General features: G+C 42.9%; 1 protein-coding gene across 4 annotated transcripts in view; it reads left to right on the top strand.

Annotated features, from left to right (window-relative positions):
- Positions 1-893: 893 nt before the first annotated feature.
- Positions 894-18,881, top strand: part of scube3 (signal peptide, CUB domain, EGF-like 3) — a 135,904-nt gene continuing 117,916 nt past the window's right edge. For 2 of the 4 annotated variants that reach the window (XM_061795683.1, XM_061795666.1), the window contains exon 1: positions 900-1,403. In XM_061795683.1, coding sequence (XP_061651667.1) covers positions 1,304-1,403 — 100 coding nt within the window. In that variant the 5' untranslated portion in view covers positions 900-1,303. Of the gene's footprint in view, positions 1,404-18,881 lie in introns of all 4 variants that reach the window. The other 2 variants (XM_061795676.1, XM_061795694.1) reach the window with 2 other exon arrangements.

Raw genomic sequence — 18,881 nt, 5'->3', positions numbered from 1 at the left:
AATTACTGATTGTGCGCCTTATCACCTGAGGAATTAATTCACCTTGATCTGTATTTTCAACAGCTGGAACCATTTCAGCATAGTAAACCAATTACAGGACGGGACTTTTTGGGTAATTAAATAATTCCCCCCATGGGCATCTTCTTATATAATTTACAGCTTGAGTTAAGTTGGTTTCAGTTCCTCACGGAGGAATGGTTCTGGCTCTTACAGAAGTATCACATAGCTCAGGGGCAGCAATTGTCCTTGGAACGATTGTGAAATATCTATCTATCTATCTATCTATCTATCTATCTATCTGTCTGTCTGTCTGTCTGTCTGTCTATCTATCTGTCTGTCTCTGTCTGTCTGTCTGTCTATGTATCTGTCTGTCAGCCCATCTGCCCGCCTACCTTTCCCTCAGAGGGCTGCTATGGCTGTGAACCCATATAAATGTACGATTGCCTAATATTATTACATATACTCAAACAACAAATTGATGGATCACTAGATTTGAAATCAGAAGCCAGTAAAAACTATTTTTTTCATCTACGTATTATTGAATTTATCTTAAAAGGGGGCTTGGTAACAAAAATGCTTGCAATACCGACAAATTTTAAAAAGTGAAGACAATAAGCATTTTTTTATACTTTAGCAAAAATCAGTAATCGACGCACGGGATTTGCTTGAGTGGGCCACATAAAAAGATATGGTGGGCCGGATCTGGCCCCCGGGCCTTGAGTTTGACATTGTGATCCACGGAAACTAAGTGGAGGCTACATGAGAGCTTTTGCGCACGCGCAATCGTCGAGGTGAGCGCAGGCGACAAATGCCAGGTAAGCAGCACTCCTCCCGAAAAAAAAAAAAAAAACAAGCACCAAAAGATCTAATGGCGTTCGAGGGGTTAGCGAAGAAGAGTCCGCGGTGCATCGCGGACGCCTCTCTCCTCCCCTTTTCTTGCCAAGTCCACCGCAAGGCTCCGTCTCTCTCTCCCCCCTCCCTCTCTCTCTTTCTTAAAATGACATTGGTCTGCCTCGGAACATGATAACAGATAAGCCTCTCTGCGCTGCGCGTTGTCGGGCTATCCGCGATGCCGACAACTTGAAAGCAAAATAAACAGGCGTAATTAGGTCCCCCCCCCCCCTCCAAAAAAAAAAAAAAAAAAAAAAAATTATATATACATAAAAAAGGGGGTCGCACTGGATCCTGGTCCGCGCGCGCCCAAGAGGAATAACAAGAGGAGAGAATTGTGTGGCGCGCATGCAAAGGCTCCGACGCACCTCGTAGATCTTGACGAAAGTCTTCAAGTGCAGGCAAAGTGAGCATGTATGTGCACGGTTTGATACGAGCTAGCCTTGGATTTGTGGGCTTCTGCCTGGTCGCCTTTGTCCAACATTCCGCTTCGGGAAGTAAAAGCAGCCAAGGTAAGTTTTCACCACCCTCCACTTATTATCAAAGTGCAGCCGCTGTGGGCTATTTTGTTCCGCTTTGTTTGCGTTGCCAAACTGCAATGTTGTCCTTTTCAACAAACGCGTTGGTTGCATTGCTTCATGACGGCGTTGAACTGCTCTCCCGCAGAGCTGCTGAGCACTAAAAAGTACACAAAGTCGTGGGACTGTGTTTGAGAAACACTTACAAGCATTTCATTGAGAAGTGTTGAGTGAAAGCAATCGAATCCCAATATTTTGCCCTCACGACAAGTCGTCAGAGGGCACTCGAATGAAGCTCGCTGTCCTTCCTTCCAGTGCTTGACTTTGATCTTGAACAGTTAGGTTTCATAGGCCAGCCTGCAGGTACTGGTGGCAAGGCGGGCGAGCGGGAGGCATTCGTCACAGTCCAGACAAGTATTTGACACCTGGCTGTAACGCACACACGCGGGAGCCTGTGAGTGTCAGACACTGCAGCTACAGTGCCGAGCTGCCCCGCCGCCTGCCCTCTTGCTCTCTCGTCCTGTGAGAAACGCTCCAGAGCACACAAGCGGCCCAGCCTCAATCCCCTCGATTCCCGACACCTTGCGGGAACAAGCGAGGCACAGTATTCCGCGGCGATCCCGTTGCCGCCTGCATGGCCCCCCTCGTCACTTCACGTTCCCACAATACGAAATGCCAAGCCGGGGCTGCCAGGAGTATTTGCATGCAAAGAAAGACACATCACATAATGGTTTGTGTGCGAGTGCTGATTGTGGGCTGGTGATGTTTCACACACACAAAAAGACATCTCTCGTGCTGTCAAGGCAAAAAAAAAAAAAAAAAAGGGTTGGGGGGGGGGGGGGGGGGGTGGGTGACTATTTTGCTCCCTGGGTGGTCTGCCCCCCACTTGTGGGAAAACTCAATATTTACATTTTGCAATTAGAACTACTTTCTGTCACTTTATTTTCCACATCATCAATTACACGCTTCCTTGTAGAATGGAATACGTACGAGTGTCGGTGTGCAATGGCGTGCACCTGTTTGTTGGTCACCAGTGAGCAGGCGCTCAATAGGCCACTTCCTGAGAAGAGAGCCGCACCGTATTGTGACAATCTTTGCGCCACAACCGGGAAGAAACATAATGCTTGACATCGGTGCCAGGGACGAGTCGACGAGACAGAAAACGTCTTTTAAAAAAAAAATGCACAATTTGTCAGCTCAACACTTATTCGAGGCAGATGTGTCTTTGTCTTTCATCAATGTCTGACTAATCGTGGCACTCAGACATAAGTCATTATTCCCCAGAAGCACAGTGGAATGAGGGAGGGAGGACTTGAGGGTGTGATGGAGAGGATGACAAAGAGGAGGAGGAGAATGGCGGAGAAACCGGAGCGAGTTTGCCGAGGCTGAGAGAGGAACAGCCACATGGCGGCAAAGAGGAGTGAAGGCAAGAGGAGCGCTATAGACGTCATGGCAAATCACTTTCCTTCCAACACACAGTCAAGAGCTCTTCGCTAATGCGGCGGCACCAAGGCAACGGTTGGTGCGGGCCTGACATGTTGCTGCGCTTGGCTGTGTTGGTGTAACCTCTGCTCCAGGGCCTGGGGGTCTAAAGACACAGGGCTGCCGGAGAGGGGAGGAAGGCCACATCTAGGTCCAGTCGCACTGTGGGAACCGGGAAGCCTTGGCAATATGAGACCCGAGTGACGGGGCTGCTTACCTAGAGATGCTTGCCTACCTCCCTCCTCTCTGGAGAGGAGAGAGCCCCCACCCACCCCCGACATTCACTCAGCCCTTTCCTTTTGCACCAAACTCTTGCTTTGTTTGCTTTGTCTTCGCTCCGTTTCCTTTGCATTTAATGAAGTGGCGGTGCTGGTGAAAGCCAGCAGTACACACACACACACACACACACACACACACACACACACACACCACCACCAACCAAGCCACTTTTAGTTTGGCATATTAAAAAGGGTTGGGATTAAGCACCTTTTGACACTATGATCACAGCTGTAAACCCACTTTTGTTAAGTGATAAAGTACAAATATTTGTGTTTGGAAATGTAAATGTGGAAATGAAGAAAACCACAGAAGCCCTGATTCCAACAAGCAAGACAGTTCAGTTTGTTGAGAAGGGTACTAAAATGCACAATTTGATCTGTGATCTTTGATCTTGGCATCCTTTCTTGGGCTAACAACCACTGGAGTATGGCACCTAAAAGGCAGAGCTAGAAGCATAGTCAACAGATTAGTCAAGGGAGAATTGGTCCCTTATAACAAGAAGAGCACACTTTTTCACAAAAAGAGGCTTGACTTCTTGTAATAAATAGTCTCGCCCTCCCACCTACATACGCTGTCCCTTTGGCCTTGAACTTCATAGGGCTGTCAAACAGAAAATAGAAAGACACAGACAGAAAGCGGGGCATAAGTGGGCACGATAGGAAAAAGACTTGTCTTCTCCTCTCATCATCGTTGTGCTTTGAGCAGTAGCCAGCCAGTGACGCTCCTGTGGAGGTGTTGGCTGAGTTGTTTGACTTTCTCCCTGAAAGGCAGCGTGCACCTTTTTAAAATAAGACAATGCAAAAAGTCTGGCTGCCAAGTTGAGCAAGGACATGTGGCCTTAAAATTAAAGTCTTGGTTTTTCTTTCACCACAAAAATCTAATTTGAATTGATTTCTGGGATTTGTTTTAAATGTGTCCTGCAACCAAACACAATCCTATGTATTAAAAGTAAAAGTTGTTCCGGTGCGAGGGAAATAAATGTCCCCTTTGAATTCTTAATGACTGGAAATGTATTATTTTGTTGAACCAAAATTAATTCCATATAATATTAACTTGTTGCTGAACATAAAATAAATAATTAAAATTGTACCTGCCCGTATAACACTCATGTACCGTAAATGTATGGTATCTGCTATATTTTACATGTTATTGAGGTAGAAAATAAGAAGGTCTACCCTTTTGATGGTATAATCCCCTCCTCTCCACTGAAAACTGAAGAGCCACTTGTAGCACATACAGTATCGGGTCTTCAATATGAGGATAAATGCCTGCTTTCCCACTGTGTAAATGAGCACTGTGTCTTTGGCAATATGCAGTACGATTGTCTTTGTGATGGTCTTCCACCAGCGTCCTTTCTTGTCTGCTTCCTCGAGGGAATTTTCTGGTAAAATAATAATAAAAAAAAAAATCCCCCTGACTCATAAAGTCAAAGAAAACAATGAAATCAATTCATCGCCCAGCCCTACTGCCAAAATAGCTGCTGGAAAATGACAGTTTTCCTCATTTGGATTCTTCTTCTTTTTTTTTAAAGATTTATCGGTAACTTTATTTCTCCCCATACTATTAACTCACACTATAATCTTCCAAATTAAACCAGATGTGTGTGTAACCTGTACATACACTTCATCCCAGACAAAGTGCTCTGTTGTGACAGGACGCTCGTCTCAGTCTTGGTCTATGTCTGCCTCTGTGTGCAGGGCAGGCAAACCGCGCCCGAGACGGGCTGCACCTCATGGCAGTCCTCGGTCACTCGCCGATGACGAATGGGCCGACGGGATCATTTTGCCGTCAATTTACCCACTCGGCACACACACACTCACCAAGCATGTGCCTGTCAAGTGGCGTGCCAATAGCACTGTACGTGTTGTTTAGACTTTACGCCGATCTGATCGGTGTGATCAGTATCGGCCGATAATTAGCATTTTATGCTGATCTGCTTTCATGTCATAATTCGCCAATCCAATCAATGACGTCATCGATCGGATCCGCACAAGACATTTAACTCTGCGTCTTCGTCGCGTATGACTCCAAAAGCTAGTTTATTTTTAGCCTTGTCACGTGTCAGTGGCCAATCGTTGTATGCCCCCTAGAGGTCATTGATGTTTTAACTTTTGTCTAAAATGCAAGAGAATAAATTTGAAGATACAGTACTCAGTATCCATCCATCCATCCATCCATCCATCCATCCATCTTCTACCGCTTATCCGAGGTCGGGGGGGCAGTAGCTTTAGCAGGGACGCCCAGACTTCCCTTTCCCCAGCCACTTCATCCATCTCTTCCGGGGGGATCCCGAGCCGTTCCCACGCCATCCGAAGGATGTAGTCTCTCCAGCGTGTCCTGGGTCGTCCCCGTGGTCTCCTCCCGGTGGGACGTGCCCGGAACACCTCACCAGGGAGGCGTCTGGGAGGCATCCGAATCAGATGCCCCAGCCACCTCATCTGGCTCCTCTCGATGTGAAGGAGCAACGGCTCTTCTCTGAGATCCTCCCGGATGACCGAGCTTCTCACCCTATCACTAAGGGAGAGCCTGGACACCCTGCGGAGGAAACTCATTTTGGCCGCTTGTATCCGGGATCTCGTTCTTTCGGTCACGACCCACAGCTCGTGACCATAGCTGAGGGTAGTAACGTAAATCGACCGGTAAATCGAGAGCTTCGCCTTTCGGCTTAGCTCCTTCTTTACCACAACGGACCGATACAAAGTCCGCATCACTGCAGACGGTGCACCGATCCGCCTGTCGATTTCCCGTTCCATTCTTCCCTCACTCGTGAACAAGACCCCAAGATACTTGAACTCCTCCACTTGGGGCAGGATCTCATCCCCGACCTGGAGAGGGCACGCCACCCTTTTCCGACTCAGGATCCATGGTCTCATATTTGGAGGTGCTGATTCTCATCCCAGCCGCTTCACACTCGGCTGCGAACTGCTCCAATGAGAGTTGGAGGTCACGGCTTGATGAAGCCAACAGAACCACATCATCTGCAAAAAGCAGAGATGCAATACTGAGGCCACCAAACCGGACCCCCTCTACGCCTCGGCTGCGCCTAGAAATTCTGTCCATAAAAGTTATGAACAGAATCGGTGACAAAGGGCAGCCTTGGTGGAGTCCAACCCTCACCGGAAACGAGTCCGACTTACTGCCGGATATGCGGACCAAACTCTGACTCCGGTCATACAGTACTCCGTATACAGTAAACAAGTATATACAATAAATGAACAAGTCATACAGTACACAAGTATATACGTGTCAATGTGTCATGTAAATAGACACATTGCTCCATCTTGTGATCGGATCGGTGATCGGTTATCGTTTTTTTTAAACTTGGTGATCGGTGATCGGCCCCAAAAATCCGGATCATGCAAAGCATAGTGTTGTTACACAGTGGCTGAGAGAGCACAGAGATGATTATCTTGCCGTTACTTGAGTGGTGAAAACACTGCAGTATGATTGGCAGCAAAACTTTGATCTGTGAGTGTGTGCTGAGGGCAAGCTAGAATTTACGGCAGCGATGAGTGATTGCAGACTGGATATAAATGATTGCACTTCACAGGCACAAGCACTTTCACTTCCACAAATGAGGCTCCTTTATGGAGAACACTTTTCTGATACCGTGGCTTCAGTGAATTGTGTAGTGTGAGGAATGAGCTCCATGTTTGCAAGCACATGTCACATCTGAGCCCAGTGAAACCCACCAGGCTTTTGTTGTGTCGCTCACTTTTTTCCTGACTCTTGGAATATATAACAAAGACATTTTCCACTTTGCAAACAAGGGTTAAATATGCTTTCCCGAAGCTATCTGACTTTTACAGTTTAATGGAAAATCCACATTTAATGTCATGAATCACTCTGTGTAATGACCATTTTTTGTATAATTAGCTGCCTATTAAATGTAAGATCTAGGACAGCAGGTCCGCGGTGTATATGCACAGCAAAACTTTCAGGGTTACACCTTTGGGAGGTGATTTTTAACACCCAAAGTATAATTTTAACATTTAACAATTTTTCAGATTTAAATGGTGTCCAGAATAGGGGTTATTTCACAGAGTAGATCACGTGGCGTTAGATTAACTCTTCAGAGATGTATTTAATTAAGCTCCACCTTTGCACCTGCACTTCTTCAGTTTGAGAGAGACGAGTCGGCGCCATTTTCCTACTCCTGTATTTTCACATGGTAAATTAAGGTCACACTTACTAAAACAATTAGGAATTGATGCTGTGAACTGCAGTAATATGAGAAGAATATATGTTGTAACAACGGTGAAAGCCTTGCTACTCCCAGCATGCTTTGCGGTGCTCATTTGTAAATATATATACAAATGGGAAAAAAGAAGCAATGTTTCGCTGCAACTATAGTCCACCCCCAAACATTGCTTTTTTTCATTGCTTTGTTTGTGCCAGCATTGTAATAAGCATGTGTTGAGTAGGTGTTTTTCTTTAGTGAAACCATGACAGTCATGGTGCTGTATGATAAATAATGACCTTCTGGCCATGTTCACTGTTTCCTGGCAACTTACAAGCTGTTTAAGTATTCTTGGCCCCAGAAAATTTAAAATAGCTAAAATGTATTACTCCTACTACATTACATTAAACATACTAAATATACTTATACACACTAAAATGCAATGTGTGTGGAACTAACCGAATTGACTTAATATTTATTAATTAAACTATTAGCTAAAAGTTAAATATAGCATTTGGGACAGTTTTATCACGTCAAATGGTTTATTTAGGCCTGGAACTCAGCATTTTGTCACGAACAGTAACTTCACACTGCACCGGTGATTTTTAATGGATGGAACCAAATGCTATAAAACGTTGATTCCTTACCCACCAATGAGGCAAGGTTAGTGTTTGTGATACTGCGAGACAACGTTTATGTGAATTTGATCCCAATTCATTGTGATGTAAAGTTGCTACGGTGAAGTTTTAGCTCAATGTTAAGCTTTTTTTTCGGTCATCGGCTCTTACGTTGGTTTGAAGACTAAAATAAACACTAAACACTATCAGTGCAGAAGTGCAACCAACCGTTTACCTTTTTAGCTGTCTCAATGTTGGCATGGACGTATTTCATTGTTTCACTCACCCAATTGACTGAGCGTTGACTTCATTGAAGCTCCGCGCGGCGTAGGCTGAGGCTCGGAGCGCGTCGGACTTCTACGCATCGTGAAAGCCTCCTTTGCACAATATAATATTAATCCAAGTGTTGCACTGAGGCGATGGGTCATTAATTTTAACAAAGTTAAGACACACTTTTGTTCGCAGCCGTTGGGTGCAAGCATGTCTTTGTGCGTGTTCTTCTTCGTTGATTTCCACCGCTTCTTCGTTGGTTTTCGCCACTTCTTCTTCGGGGCCGGCGGACTAGGCATCGAAACTGGGAACGGAAATGTTTCAATTTGAACGATTCCGGGAGAACCGGAAGGTTACTCCTGGTTCCAATCGGTTCTCAATTCTCGATGCCCAACCCTAACTAACAATGTTGTTAAGTAACAGTTTCATAGTGTTAATAATGTTAACTCTGCCCTTATGGTGTCAATATTTTACACAATCAGAGTTGTTAAATAACACTCTTATAGTGTTAATAATGTTAATTCATCGAAAATGGTGACTATCTTACGGTAGCAGTCGTTTAGTAACGCCGTCACAGTGTTGATAATGTTATCATCGAAAATGGTGACAATATTTTATACTATGGGAGTTGTTTAGTAACTCTGTCACAGTGTTGATAATGTTGACGCTTTTAAAATTGTTGATTTAACTCTGAACCAGTGGTTGTCATCTAAACTCCGGGCAAGCGTTGATTTTAACTCTGAGAGTGTAAAATTTGTTTTACAAATTTGCTGTGTATTAATTTCACCTTAGAATAACAGTTTCCACATCATGTTGATGGTACACTGGCTTGTAATAGGTCAAATGGTGCATCTATCATTTCCATGGTGAACTCAGATCATCTACTTTGTTGGTGTAGAATGTTGAAGGACCAGAAAGGAGACCTCATGATGCGTCAGCAACTGAGTCACTGCATCAGGTTACTCTTCAAGGTTTAGTAAAAACTTTGCTGCTCAATAAAATGACTAGACATTGATTATTGCCAGACATGACATCATAACATAGTTCTGTTGGTGTGGAGCCCATGCATTCATTGGCTCGACCCCAATTCTTTCAGCTTGAACTTGGTTCGATATTGAAAGTTCAACGAACAACACCAATGTAAATGAACTGAACAATGACATAAACTATAAAGACTTGCCGAGGAGCGTTTACACATGCCATAGGATAATTGAAGTAATTCAAACTAATAGAGGAAAATGCTTTCTGTTCTTGAGCTTTTTAGATGCCAATTTCTGTCTAAAACCTCAGCTATTTTGTCAACAAATGCACGTATAAATTTATTGTGCATTACCACATGGGTTAAACTAATGTATTCACAGCTAAATAGGGAGCCTGGAAGCAAAAAAAAACAAACAAAACTATTTTAAATAACATTATTACTGAGTGGTACTTTAGGATGATATACCATATGATATATATGAAATCTCTGCACATTCATTCATATTCAGCAAAATCTATTATTTAAGATGACGGTGCATGTTGTCCGGTCACTGTTCATTTATGTCATCTCTTTACCTCCAGAGGTTTCTGCACTTTATACAATTCATCTCATGAACGGCATTCCTCCCTACATTGCATGCCATTTCTCAATGTAGTCATTCTGGAGAGTCACATTTATCAGCTGGATATTTCAATATAAATCAAGCGCACAGTGATGCGCCGCTATAAGTGTCAAAGCGTAAACCTATGGACACTGCAGATTTTCTGTTGCTCCCCAGGGGAAGCTGTCATCTCCTGAGCTCCTTTTGTCACTGTGTCTGTCCTTACCTTGCCAGCATAGAAAATCACTTTATTAGCAGCATGCAAAACCCTTTTGACCACTACCTGTATTTGTTACTGTATCAGAATTCTTGCAGAGGTGCTTGTCTCCTACAAGCACAACCAGTAGCTGGTGTGTGTCGCCTCAGTCAGTCAGTATTAGGGCATCGATACCACTTTATTTCAGATCAAGTACTTAGATATGTGTATTTCCTCATACGAAGTCCAGATACTTGATAATGCCATTATGTCTTGTAATTGGGATGAAAATGTTTTATTTTAACCAAATATTGTTCAGAAACACAAAACACACGCTTTTCTGGAGCAAGGCATGAGTTTCACTTAAATATAACACCGACCTGTTATTGTTGACATTTTAACATCCAACTGCATGTTTTTGAACAGTCTTGCCACACATGTAACTTAAATATAGCCTGTAACACAAGGAATTTCTATGATGTGTCATTTCTATCTGAGTACAAATAGGATGCCATGTTACCTCTGCATGTTCACAAAATAAAGTGAACATAAAGAAATACAAGACTGCTTGACTGCTTCTTAAGAATACAACAACTTATAACACAAAACTTACAGGTCAACTGAATTGATTCTTTATCACACCATCGCTTACCTTTCTTCATTTGACGCGCTACCCTGGAGTGGGCGACACTGTTTGAGAAATTCAGTGCTTGCCCATCAGCTTGCCTCCGCAACTTGCCTCGTTCTCACATCATCCTTTTTGCAGAGTATAATTTGCAGTCAGCTAACAAAGTGTTGCCATCTACAGTATGTTTACCCTAAATTATCTCCACATGCTGACATGGACCCTATTCCACCTGGCCAGAAGGTACATGTCAGGCAAGTAAAGTGGTATCGATAACAAAGTATGGCAGCATTTTAATTATTATTATTATTTTTTTTTTTAAAATTTCTCCCCCAAGTACGAGTCCAGTATTTGCACCAATACCGGTATATGTAAATCCCGAGTGAGTGAGTGAGCACATTTTATATTGCACATTTCACAAAAAGCATACAAGAATTGCTTTAATGGTTGTGTACAGTTTATATAAACTAGAGTAACAATTTATACAAAAAAAACACGAATCATAAAAGTCAAATAAAAATAACAAATAAAAGCAAATCAAAACATTCTAGTCTCCTTGAATGCCTGCCTAAATGTTGTTGTTTTTTTTTTTTTAGCTCTTATTGCAAAAGAAAGTATATTCCACAATTTGGGGGTAATTGACTGCAAGACTCTTATCACCTTTAGTTTTTAAATGTGTGTGAGGGACACTAATTAAGTAAAAGACAGCAGACTGCAAGTGACCTAACAGGACGATAAAAGGACGTTAAATCCACAAAGTATGGAGGAGCCTGACTATTGAGGGCTCTGTGAGTGACTATTAAAGTTTTGTACTGCATCCTCAAATGAACAGGGAGCCAGTGCAAGGACGACAGGGACTGGCGTCAGTGAGAGAAGGAGCGAGTCCAGAAACTAGTCATACTAGCTTGTTTGTTTGTTGAGCTTTAATCTGAACAAGATGTTCCAAATGAGGCCTGGGCTGCATCTCTGCACTGTGGCATTGTGGTTGGAATGACAAAAGTCACTCCCCTGCTTCCATCGTCTTCTTCTCGCCCTGTCAGTGGCCTTTGTGCTGCGTGCAGATGCGGTGGTGTGCTGACAGCATCCCCGTTGGTGTCGGGGGAGGATGGAGGTGGTGTTGACGGCTCTCTGTCCCCTCCAGTCTGAAACTCACCTCCAAAACACCCCCTCCCCTCCAAACCCATGAGCGCTTACTGAAGAATCAGTGTGCTGCTCCTCAGCCAGCTGTAGCAGATCATTAATCCTCTAAAAGCCCCCTCCTCCCGCCTCCCTCCACCGCAGAGCCCGCATTTGTTTTTTCTGTTACTCACTGATAGGACATGTTGAGGAGCTCTAAGAAATATGAGTGGGGCTGTCATCTTTGTAGGTCCTCTTCATCTTCTTTCTCCTGTGACCTATTGGGCTGAATAATGGAGCCACGTCGCTCTTTGAGCGTTGAGTGGGGGGTGGCTAGGGAGTCAGTGAGGGACGTCATTAGGCGAGTCTGTAGTGGTCAGTGATGTTTGAGGGGGTTGGGGTCACAGAGAGCCTTGTTTACTGTGCGTGTTTACATTCCTGACGGCGAGCGCCAATTTTACTGTTGGAAGTGCAATGAAACGCTTTTATTTTGCTGAGTAATGGAAAATCCAAGCCAATATATCAAGTAGTCCACATGAAAAAAACCAAAAACAGTTATTTATTCGGTGGGTTCTTATCAGTGCATTTGAGGCACTGGGGCGGGGGGTCATTGGAAATTACTTTGAGGTCCTCAATGGACAGAGGCATGGGAAAGAAGCCGACCCACCCAGGTTATATCTATACTCTGTATCAGTAGCAGGCGGTGCATTTCGGACATGGGCGTTCAGTGGGGACTTAGAGTTTGCAGTTTCCCCCCCAAAAAACATCAACACTTTTTGTCATATATGTTCAAACTGTCTCTAAGACCTGACAGTAGAGTATTATTAAAATTATCGTTTCACAAATCATCCCTCTCTGGTCTCATCTAATACCTCTAACTAAATTTTAATTATCATTTTAAAACTTGCCACTATTATAGTTTCTTGGCTGGAATATTTAACTTTACTTCTATTTAAAAGTTTAAAAGAAGGAATTGGAAAGCTCTCTACATCAAATCAAGGCTAAACATAAATAACGGTGACCCACTGTCGGTGGGTGGTGCCCTATACACAGGGCTGGCCCTAGCCAATGTGGCGCCCTAGGCGAGATTTTATATGGGGGAGAGGGAGAAGGAAGTCTGGGCTGCTTAAGATGCTGCCCCGCGACTTGACCTCGAATAAGCGGAGGAAAATTGATGGATGGATAAAGCACTGTGGCTGGTGATTAATAAAACTAATCCTTAAAAATGAGACTTTCCTAATAATTCTGCACACTGTGTAAAATACATTACATACTTACCAGATAGGCTTATTATTTATAGATAAAATCCACCTCCTTTTAATTGCTCCTGCCTGTAAACTAGTCGTAGCGTTAATGCAAAAGCCAACCAGCAACTGTGTCAGACGACCTATCCTCACAACATTCACTTTTTCCTGAAAAGTATGCCTTGAAAATGACTTTTTAATCACGTCTGACAGTCGTCCCAATAGGTTTGATCAACCACTCGAAAAAATGCCAACGACACTATACACCGTAGCAAAGACAGCGAGTAATGTCGGCGGTGGTGAATCTGAAATCTGACTGGTTGAAAAAACACAGCCATGACTTTTACGATTCTGAAGACCCTTAGCAGATTACATTTTGACACAGCAACACATACCTGTAGAAGCTGCAATCTGGTTGGACAGGTACACAGGACTGGAAGCTGGGCAGCCAAGACACACGCTATGGAATGAAGATAATAGATTGTTGGAAATAAATTAATACAATTTCATGTAAGTGGTAACCGTAGGTCAGTGCTTCTGATAGTCGTTAGGCCAGCAGAGATGGGTTCAAAGGCCCTGACTCTACGCCACTGTTCTGTATATTGGGGCCGTTTTGTACATCTTGGAATAGCATGCAGTGATGGAGCAGGAGGAATTAAAGGCAAGATAGGCAACTAGAACAAGTTTTTTTTTCCTTATACATAGATGACTTTTTTGTGAAATAAATATTTATCAATTTCTCATAAAACCTCTAATCACTCCAGTGTCAGTAGACGCTCCTCACTTAAAGCACATGCAAAGCACACCCATAGATAACACCTCTGTCTACTCAATGGAGGCTGATTGGGCTGCCCATTTCTTTTTTTCCTGTCCACAATTATGACAAGATATACCTGGGAGATTACACACCTGTATTCTCATTAACCTATTGTACAAGGTTAATGATGTACACCTAGGCTCGGGAGAAGAGGTGAGGCAGCAAATGAAAGATGACTGACACCTTTTTCATGTATTATTCTAATGTTCACTGTGAATGGCATCATTTTATTTGAACTTTCATTAGTAATGAATGATTCAGTTCATAAAGTGTAATACAACATAGCACTGAAATGATTAATCACTTAGTTCTTAAATGAATATTAACATATACGTAAATAATATAGATAATCGATAATTATAAAGACAAAATCACTTATAAGCAAAAATATCAAAAATTGAGTTTTCACATATTATGTTACATATATTAATAACAGTTTTCTGATCTAAATTGCAACTCTGCGTTAAGAAGTAAAATTCCAACAGTTAAGCTGAAAATAGTCTGACACTTCCATCCATCCATCCATTTTCTGAGCCGCTTCTCCTCACTAGGGTCGCGGGCGTGCTGGAGCCTATCCCAGCTGTCATCGGGCAGGAGGCGGGGTACACCCTGAACTGGTTGCCAGCCAATCGCAGGGTAGTCTGACACTTGACTTTCTTATAAATACATTTTCCTACAAATTTGACCATTTGTAGGAAACCATAACAGTTGAGTCTTCAATGCAACATTTCTCCTGTTTTTGAATGAAGAAAGTGACTGCGGAGAAGCACCATTAAACGATACCTCCCTGTCAACTGATGTTTGTTAATTGTTTTGTCTCGCAGGTTTTAAAAGAGCTGCCTCTTCAGTCACTTCCAGGCCGTCGAACCTTTCATTTCAAAAGTCCGCTTCACAAGTCACACAGAGAAGCATTCACTTTGTAACTGACCTTGACAGGAAACAACTAAAAATATCACACTTTTGCTGTAATTGCTATGTTGCCATCGTTATAGTTGGCACCGTAGCTGGCTAAAGTGACCGCCACTGAATGTAATTGCTGTGTGCACAGGGTAGAGGCTCATGTCCGTTAACTCCTGTTGTGTAAATATAAGGACTAGCTGCCACCCTCTAGCCATATAAAATAAACTTCACGGGCCAAGGAATTGTTCATGAGGACATGTGCTAGGGAGGATGACATTTCCTCTCTTGCCACTCCAGATCATTCTGCCGTCCACTTAATTCTGTCGTTTGCGCACCTTCTGGCCATTTACGCACTCTGGGTGGAGCAACCCTGAAGTGTGGGTGTTCCCGCTCATAGCTGGTCCAGCGTGCATTCTGCCAAAGACTTAAACGCGTTTCCTCAGCCGCACTCCAGAGGCTGTAGTAAGTGTAGCCCCGGGAAGGTCAAATATCATTTTGCATGTTTTCATCCGCTCCCGTGCTCCGAGCGTCCGATGGCTGATGGCGGCCCGGTGGCTGACTTGTGCTGACGGTGTAAGAGACACCTGGCCCATATACGCTCACTGACTGCCCAACGGCCATAATGTGTCTCTACCAACATTAAGCCGATCGACAGCCGATTTTTGGTTCAAACATGCTGCATGGCAGCTTGACGTTTGTTTGAAAGCGCCACTCACAACAACTGCAGTCATCTTAGTGCTGCGATGGTGTGTTCGATTTTGAATACTTTTGTTTTTATTTTATGTATGTCATCGTCGGTCGTGAAATCGGTTGCTCGCCCTTGTGTGTGGTGCTAGTATGGTTGCTGGGCAATGCTGATCAACAGCTGGCTCACTCGCTTTCTTATTGATGACCTGACTGCTGGCCGTCCAAACATGCGTTCACGCATAAGCACAGTATTCTGTAACGAATGAATAGTGAATCACAATTGAATCGTTACTCCTTGTACTAGTCCGGAATAAACATATGTCATTGTCCAACAAAGGAAAAATCAAATTTGATTATTTGAAAACTATTTCTAGCCCCCTGGTTACAGTAAGTCTTGGTCGAAGTTTTTTTGGGGTCGCAGATTTTGTCACAACATCAGAAAAAAACAATAGGCTGACGCATTTTGGCTGGTGCATTTTAGCAACTACTTTTGCCCTGTTTGAAGCAGGAGCCCTCGCCGCATTGTGGCCGTGGTTTGTTTTAAGTCGGTCTCTGTGCCGTAAAATGCATAACATCCACGCTGGCTGGCATAATCTCCTTCTACTAAGCCAGCCAGTTAGCTTAGCTGATAGTTAGCGGTAGCTCTCGTCAATTATCTGCCACAATGTGTTGAATGAATCTTGCATAATTTTATCGAATTCATCTGCTGCGGTCGCAGTCTGCCATGAACATCCATGCAGCTCCTCACATTCCGTGAAGATTATCCTCTCAGGGGCTCCAGGATCCATAGATCAGCTAGTGGCTACTGTACATCTACACATGCACAGTAAGTCAAAATGACAGCGAAGTAAACAAAGGAAGTTATGCGGCTTTGTAGCATTGCAGCTCTTGTCAAAATAGAATACGTACTTTGATTTGTTTTTATTCGAATGCGAAAGTTATGATTCTGGATTTTTTTTTGTGTGTGTGAAAGCTCTTGTTTCTGAAGTTATCCTCCACGAAATGTGCCAAACACAGCAAAATTCGGGTTACGAAATGGATAGGAATTTCTCCCAAAACAAATTGAATTCATTTATTACTCAACTCAGCTGAGTTTGGCAAGTAATGCAAAGTTTAAGCTTTTTACAAGACGCAGCGTGTCGTTACTAGACTTTACACCGATTTTATCGGCCTGATCGGTATCGGCCGTTAATTAGCATTTTATGCTGATTGGCTTTAATGTCATAATTCGCCGATCCGATCAATGACGTCATTGATCGGCGCGGCAAAAGACATTGACTCCGCTTCGCCATCGTGCACAGTATATTTGAATCCAAAAGCTAGTTTATTTTTAGCCTTATTGCGTGTGTTTTGACGTCGTACTGTAAATATCTGACGGCCAAGTTATTAAAAAAAAAAAAAGAAACGTTGGTTTTGTGGGACAGACAACACGTCTGAGACAGGCAACAAGTAATGCCCGGATCAGACTCCAAGACAAATTTGCTCTTTCACGATTGCACTATGTCAGACTACTGCAATAAAATCGTGTATTCCAATACCACCGCATCCCCTTTTTTACGGTCATTGGGCTTTATCTTGTCAACTCAAATGCGACCGGATACACTCGTTACCGTGGCGATGACAATAAGAGTGGATCGCAGCGACTGTATTATAAGGACAAAATGGGGTGTTGGTGGTCACCGGTGCTCAGGACAGGAGAGGACGTTGGTTTAAGGCTTGCTTGAGGTATATTCACATACTTTTAATACAATACGGCTCGCAAGCAGGCAACAAAAACGTTATGTAGCCTAGCAAGATAGTGCTAGCACTAACAGTTGTACGTAAACATGCCGCCGTTCTGTCGAATCATGCTCTCAGGTTTCGGTGTGGGTGAAGTAATTTAATTTCAATAAAGTAATTTAATTACAGTAAGTTAGCACACATTATTTCTGTCATGTTGTAATGTTGGTTTGACCTGACTGATTAGAATACATGACCTGACTAGAGCAGTGATTTCCAACCTTTATGGAGCCAAGGAACATATTTTACAATTGAAAAATCTCACAGCACACCAACAAACAAAAATGTCACAAAAGGTGGATACATTAATTACTGTATGTACTTCCTGCCATCTAATCGAAGACCATTCATTTTGTTATGTCTGTCACTATACCTCACTGGCATAAATACATGAACAAATACATTATTTATTGTAAATATAATTTTTGGAGCAATTAAGTACACAAGTATATACAGTAAATGAACAGGTCATTTAAATAGACACATTGCTCCATCTTGTGATTGGTTATCGGTTTATTAAACTCAGTGATCGGCCCCAAAAATCCTGATTGTGTGAAGCCGAGTCGTTACCATTTTTCCTGAGATGAGTGGGTGTGTACCAACCACGAAGAGGGCAGTTACTTGACTATTAATTGGCAAAACTACGTCACAACGTAGGCAAATTCAAATCCATCCGTTTTGCAAGCGTGTTCAAAGGTTATTGCACTCAATTGACAAACTGCATAGATGTTTAACTTAAACCAGGTCAAAGACTCATTTTAACCTATGTTAAACTGGATTTTGATAGAAGGGAACCTTTAAGTCACCTTCCAAAAAATAATGAAAATGAAATTTAAGAGACTACAGTAAATTGAACAACCACCATTTGTTTTTGATTTTTAAAAATCTTTATTTTTTCCACATCACTCACTCTTATATCAGCAAATAAGAGCTTTATCAGTATTTTTTTAAGTAGGTAAGGAGAATGGTTGAAATTGCCATGGCAACCAGAGGAAACCTATTGTAGTTGTCTGTAAGATTGGTGGACCAGCCACAACACTAAGTGCTTGTATCGCTGCTAATGTCACTGTTGAGAGTTACAAGACATGATGTTACAAAACAGGCAAGTACATTTATTGTCTTGACGACAACTGCAACTTTCAAACATGTCTTTGTTAGTATGTCGCTATTTTTTATTGTATTCAAGTTTTTAGTGAGTTGTACTTCTAAACCTTTGGATGAATTGTAGAGCAGACCCAAATTGTCGTCCTGGAACTTTATTGAATCAAAGGTGAGTCTTGAGCCATTGGCAGCAGCTGTATCTGGACCTGCACCAGCAGGAGGTGAGAAAACATCAAACAGTGTACAGTCTTACAGAGTGACACCATGCTGCCTTCAGTGTTTGGTTGCAAACTGACCTGCAGGAAATTACCACAGGCGCCACACTGCGGGTTGTCCTTTTTTTCTTTTTTTTTTTCTCTCCCTTGAAGTAAATCTCTCGGAAACGCCATCCACACGTCCAAACGCCACTGTTTCTGAAAGTGGTGAATGGCTTCTGTTCTGGCTTGATATCACTACCCTGGTCATGGGACAGCTAAACATGCTGACCTGGCATTAACACTGCCAATGAAAGGGACCAAATAACTGGTTGGTAAAGGTGCCAGAGCAGAGGATGAAAGTTGAACTATGAACCAACCTATGCAAAGCCCTTAACAAAT

Source organism: Phyllopteryx taeniolatus, chromosome 1 (assembly GCF_024500385.1).
Source record: "Phyllopteryx taeniolatus isolate TA_2022b chromosome 1, UOR_Ptae_1.2, whole genome shotgun sequence".
NCBI lineage: Eukaryota > Metazoa > Chordata > Actinopteri > Syngnathiformes > Syngnathidae > Phyllopteryx > Phyllopteryx taeniolatus.
Note: the sequence above shows the minus strand (reverse complement) of the source record. Positions and strands in the feature narration are given on the sequence as shown.